The sequence below is a fragment of the Pelophylax lessonae genome, assembly GCF_965119305.1.
Source record: "Pelophylax lessonae genome assembly, chromosome: 3".
NCBI classification, from domain to species: domain Eukaryota; kingdom Metazoa; phylum Chordata; class Amphibia; order Anura; family Ranidae; genus Pelophylax; species Pelophylax lessonae.
The window spans coordinates 47,069,024-47,075,023 of NC_138770.1; the positions used below are offsets into that span (position 1 = coordinate 47,069,024).

General features: G+C 44.6%; 1 protein-coding gene across 3 annotated transcripts in view; it reads right to left on the reverse strand.

Moving 5' to 3' along the window:
- The window catches only part of LOC309549236 (uncharacterized protein), a 55,972-nt gene extending 50,176 nt beyond the window's left edge, over positions 1 to 5,796 (reverse strand). For all 3 annotated transcript variants that reach the window (XM_082249356.1, XM_082249358.1, XM_082249357.1), the window contains exon 1: positions 5,713 to 5,796. In XM_082249356.1, the coding sequence (XP_082105482.1) occupies positions 5,713 to 5,779 (67 nt within the window). In that variant the 5' untranslated portion in view covers positions 5,780 to 5,796. The remainder of the gene's footprint in view (positions 1 to 5,712) is intronic.
- Between the last annotated feature and the right edge of the window lie 204 nt (positions 5,797 to 6,000).

A 6,000-nucleotide genomic window follows, 5' to 3' on the forward strand; every position in this document is an offset into this window, starting at 1 on the left:
ATGACGGAGGGAGGGAGGGATGACGGAGGGAGGAATGACAGAGGGAGGGAGGGATGACGGAGGGAGGGATGACAGAGGGAGGGAGGGATGGATGACAGAGGGAGGGAGGTCTGTGCCTCTGATCTCTATAGTAATACAGAACTAACCAGGCTGACAATTTTCAGGATCTGACACCTCTGGGAGTACGGTGTCCCCCCCCACTCTGTGCTGTGGTTCCTCCTGTCGGCCCATCCTGAGCTGTAGTGATGTATGGAACCAAACCGTGCAACAGGGGGAGAGCAGACATCCAATACACCCAAAGTGTCAGCCATAGTAACTGCAAGGGTGTGCAGATCGGAGCCCATTTGGGGGCGGGGGGGGGGGCTGAAGTATTATTATTCTTCTTTCATGGGGAAAGACTTTAATGTTTTCCCCTCCAGTGACAGTCAGAGAATAGTTTGTGTCACCAGGAGGGGTCACCCAGAGAAGGTCGGGGGCACAAGTGAGAACAGTGACCCCCCCCTATTAAAGGGCATTTATAACAATTCACTGAGCAACTCAGCACCAGGCAGAGGGTCCTGGGGTGTCTCCAGTATAATCCTCTCCCCGGGGCCCTCACTCAGCACTTACCTCTCAGCCAGATCTATCCAGGCCCCCACAGCCCCCGGGTTCCTCTCGGCCAGTACAGCCTGGTTCACCACCAGCCGGCTGGGCCGTCTCCCTTGCTCCGGGCTCTTCCTCAGAGCGGAGGCTGCAGGCGGCACCATCTTTCCTCCACAGGACACACAAACTTTCAAACGGCCGCGTCTAGAGGTTCCCACAGTAACAGCAACCGACTTCCGGTACGAGGGGAGAAGCCAGGATTGGCTGGCGCGTATTGATCCATTCACAGTGTTCGGCTTGTACCGAGAGTGTCCGGGAGGATGAGACGAGGACGCTGATTGACTGTTCTCTCTCTATGTACCTGCCTGGTGCTGGGCTGTGGGAGGGGTTACTGCGGGAGCTGGGAGGAGGAGGGGGGAGAAGAGATGGCCGGCCAGATGATTTTGCGGGACTTCAGCCGGCTCTGCGGGACTCACTCCAAATTGCGGGACAGTCCCGCGGATTCCGGGACGGTTGGGAGGTATGTGTACATTGTTAACCACTTTCCCACTGCTCACTGTGCTGCTACTGCGGCACAGTGGCTCGTTATCGTCTGGCGACGTAGACCTACGTCACCAGACATTCCCCTCTCTCGGCGGCATGCGTGCGCCGCCAGAGGCTCGCTCCCGCGGTATTCAGTCACAGCAGGAGTCGGGCCAGGGGAGTAGCGGCGATGATCACTGCCGCTCTTCATCGATCGTCGGGGATCGAGTGTGGAGATCCGCCCACTTGTGTAAACAAAGCGGGCGGATCTCCTAAGTGACAGGCAGGGTCAGATTGCAGGATTCAGCATAGTTAAACCTGCGATTTGTGCCTGTGTCACACAATCCCCTCCCCCCACACACGTTAGTAAGCACCAGGCATACATTAACCCCTTGATCACCAATAAAAGTTAACCCCTTCCCTGCCAGTGTCATTTTTACAGTAACAGTGCATATGTATAGCACTGATTACTGTAGTAATGTCACTGGTACCCCCAAAAGTGTCAAAAATGTCAGTTAGGGTCCGATCTGTCCTCCGCAATGTCGCAGTCCCGCAAAAAAAATTGCAGATCGCCGCCAGATCCCCGCCATTACTAGTTAAAAAAAAAAACAATAAAAATGACATTAATTTCCCGTAGTTAGTAGCTGCGATAACTTTTGCGCAAACCAATCAAAATACGTTTATTGCGATTTTTTTTTTTACCTAACATATGTAGCAGAAAACAAATTGGCCTAAAATGTTAAAAAATTTTGATTTTTACATTTTTTTGGGGGGGAATTTCATATAAAAAAATGTGAAAAATATTGTTATTTTTTCAAAATTGACGCTCTTTTTTTGTTTATAGCGCAAAAGGTAAAAATCGCACAGGTGATCAAATACCACCAAAAGAAAGCTCTATTTGTGGGGAAAAAAAGGACGTCAATTTAATTTGGGTACAGCATTGAACGACCGCACAATTGTCTGTTAAAGTAACGCAGTGCCGAATCTCAAAATATGGACTGGTCAGGAATGGGGTAAAATCTTCCGGTCATAAAGCGGTTAAAAATACGCTCATTGAGAATTTTTTTGTCAAAGACATGTCGCTAAATACATTTTGGCCTAAATATATGACAAAAATTTTATATATTGGATATTTTTTAACTGTCAAAGTAGAAAAAATATTGTTATTTTTTTCAAAACTGTCGCATTTTTTATTAATATCGCAAAAAATGAAATTTGCAGAGATGATCAAATACCACCAAAAGAAAGCTCTGTTTATGGGAAAAAAAGGGCGTAAATTTTGTTTGGGTACAACGTTGCATGACCGCGCAATTGTCAGTTAAAGTCGCACAGTGCCGAATCGCAAAAAGTGTCCCAGACGTAAGACAGCAAAATCCTCCGGTGGTAAAGTGGTTAAGGGAAACTGGTCTCATGTGATGTGTTTATCACAAGCACTTGTTATCATAGGACTGAGGTGTCCTAAAACATGAATTCCTGACACCCTATTCCAGTGATGGTGAACCTTGTCACCCCAGATGTTTTGGAACTACACTTCCCATGACGCTCAACTACACTGCACAGTGCATGAACATTATGGAAAATGTAGTTCCAAAAAACATCTGGGGTGCCAAGGTTCACCATCACTGCCTTATCCATATACAGTACAGCCAAAATAAATTCGATAGACATACTGTACTTCCAACAATACAAATACCCCATAACGCACAATGATGATATCTACAGAGATCACAGCTGACTAGAAGCTGTTTCCTTTCAGGCTCTTTCTCTCTGTTTAAAACCTCTGACAGAGCCGTATGTAGTGATCGGGATGAGGGAAAAAGGACAATGCTCTCTCTCATTAAGAAATGAATGTAAATTTGAGCTTGAGCTTCTTGACTTGGTAAAGAAATGCATATTAATAGTTTGCATCTGATTTTCAGCCTGCAAGGTAGGATTCAAAGGCTACATGGTCAATTTTTTCCAGACTTACCTTATTTTCAGCCTGCAAGGTAGGGTTCAAAGGCTACTTGGTCAATTTTTTCCAGGCTTACCTTATTTTCAGCCAGAAAGGTAGGGCTCCAAGATACTTTGTTAGTTTTTTCCAGGCTTACAGTGCCTTATTGGTTTTGCTGGGAAAAAGACTGTTGTCTACAGAGCTCCATAGCTTAAGCTTAATTTACCACAAACAAATGAATGAGTCAGAGCACTAACTTGTTTCTCTCCAGAGCAGTGACCCAACCTCCCTCCTCCGCTCCTTTAGAAGGCTCTGTATCACATTTAATTTAGTGGGAGTACCTGAAAGCAACAAGGCTCTACTATGCTCTAGTTTTTTTCTATTATTTTATTGATAAATTCAAATCCTAAATGAAAATGAATGAGTCAAAGGAGTAACTTATTCCACGTCAGAGAAGTGACTCCTAACCCCTCCCCCTTTTAGAGGTCTCTGTATAGCTTTTTATCCTCTGCTCATGCCCAGACATGCCAGTCTCTGCCAGATACCTGGGGCTGAGCAGGATTTGCACTGTGTAAGATCTCCATTAAAGATGGAAGCATGGGAGAAGAGGGTAAAGGGAGAACTTTGGCAAGATTCCATGGTCTAGTAAGTATTTTTCTTCATTTTTTAGACAGGGCCATTTTTTTGGTTTTTAGGGGGATAGGTAGGGTGAAGTTCCTCTTTAAACACTTATTGCTGACATATAAGTTATACAGCTTGCCACAGAGATTGAGGTTGGTGACCTGACTTTTCTCTTCTGCAAAGAGGAATTATTGGGCTGCACACCAATGATGTCACAAATGCTAAAAGTCTTTAATCTGATAAGACAAGTTCACAGCCTGACTTCCTGTCTGTCATCCACCTGCTTTAATGTGTTTCACCCAAGGAAAGGGTTTAATTATGGAGACACAGGGTTTTTTTTCAGCTGGAACGCAGGGGAACGCAGGTCCGGCACCTCCAACACTGAATGTATGACATGGCAAGGGGTTCTTGAGTGTGCTGGAGGGTCTACTGATGCTTGCTGCTGGGGGATCTATTGTTGCTGGAGGGGATCTTACATACATAGTTACATAGTTACATAGTTACATAGTTAGTGAGGTTGAAAAAAGACATCAGTCCATCCAGTTCAACCCATGATGTGTGTGTGTGTTTGCTTTTAACCGTACATTGTATACCCCTGTATGTTGTGGTCTTTAAGGTGTCCATCTAATAGTTTTTTGAAACTATCAATGCTCCCGGCTGATACGACTGCTTGTGGAAGAGAATTCCACATCCTTACTGCTCTTACAGTGATCTATTTTTGTATGCCAATCTATTGTTGCTGGTGGAGGATCTTTTGTAAATGGGTGTTAATTGTGACTGGCATGGACCTACTGTTTAGGGAGGGGTCTGCTGTTGCTGGCTGCTGGAGAGTCCATTGTTGCTACCTGGGAGATCTGTTGTTGCTGCTGGGGGTCTGTTGTTGCTGGAGGGGAGGGTCTATTGCTGATGGCTGTGGGGGATCTATTTTATTGCTTTTCTTGTTATCATTACCAAATTCCATACTACAAAATGAGACTTGGCCCTATATTCTCCAAAAGGGTCTGTACTGGGAGCTGGGTAGGGGGGTAAAACCAAGGGTCAGTGCTCGAAACTGGGTAGGGGGGGTGAAACCAAGGGTCAGTGCTCGGAGTTGGGTAGGGGGGGTGAAACCAAGGGTCAGTGCTCGGAGCTGGGTACAGGGGGTGAAACCAAGGGTCAGTGCTCGGAGGTGAGTAGGTGGGGTGAAACCAAGGGTCAGTGCTCGGAGGTGGGTAGGGGGCGAAGTGACGGGGAGTTCATGCACCTATTCTCTGAGAAAAAAAGCCCTGTGGAGACATGTCTACAAGATTAAGCCTTTTCCTTGGGATACAAGTCAGATGTGTCTTCATGATTAAGCCCTTTCCTTGGCAGAAATGTGTTGAAAAAGGTGAATAACAAGAGGGAGGGTCATGTTGTGAGTTTGTCTTATCAGATTAAAGGCGTTTAGCATTTGTGACATCATTTACGTGAGGTCTGTTTATTCCACTTGCACTAGCCGGTAGAGGTGGGATGTGCTCTCTGGTGGGCACCCAACAGCAACTGAAGATCAAGATGAAGAGAGTGTTTTCAGAGAGGCATGAAATACGTCTTTTCTTCTCTGTAGATATACAATGTAGCCTGGTCACCTTCTTAGCTCTCCCTTGTGACTGGATGATGAAGAAGCAACAGCAAGGTAATGAACTCATCTCTCTGCTCTCTCCACCTGTCTACAGTTTCTATGCTAGCTAATAAGAATCCAGCACTCCTTATCGTCTCCTAATGTTCCCTTTCTTTTGGTGTACAGGGGCTTGCACGAGGCTAATACCAAATATGTTTCATGTACTTACAGTATACTGGAACACTTGCTACTTTTAATGATTTGTAATGAAAATAGAACTGCGATAATTGAAATTGTTTTCTTAAAGATTAGCTTTAAAGTTTAGGATTATGGGTGTTCTAGATAAACATACTAATTCTTAAATCATCATTTATGGAACATTTCTAAAAAAATAAACACATTTATAAAGAGAAGGAGTGAGGGAAAAAAAAAGAAGAGGCTTAGAGAAGAAATAGTAGTCATTCATGGATCCACTTACTTGCGGTCACTGCTGGGAACAGGACTGTCCCCAGAAAAAGGAAGAGAGATGCCACCATCACCTTCATGTCTGCTGAGAATATACCTCTATAGATTCTGCACCTGAACTTTATACTCATATCTCAGAGATAATTAGGACAGATCAGGAAATGAAATATTTTTTTTTTTAATATAGTTCTCAGTTTCACAATAGGTTAGGAACTCATCAGAACAATGACTGATTGTTTATATACTTTATAGGTTATTGGTTTAGGACAGGTAAAAACATGTCACATAAAGAATTTCCATA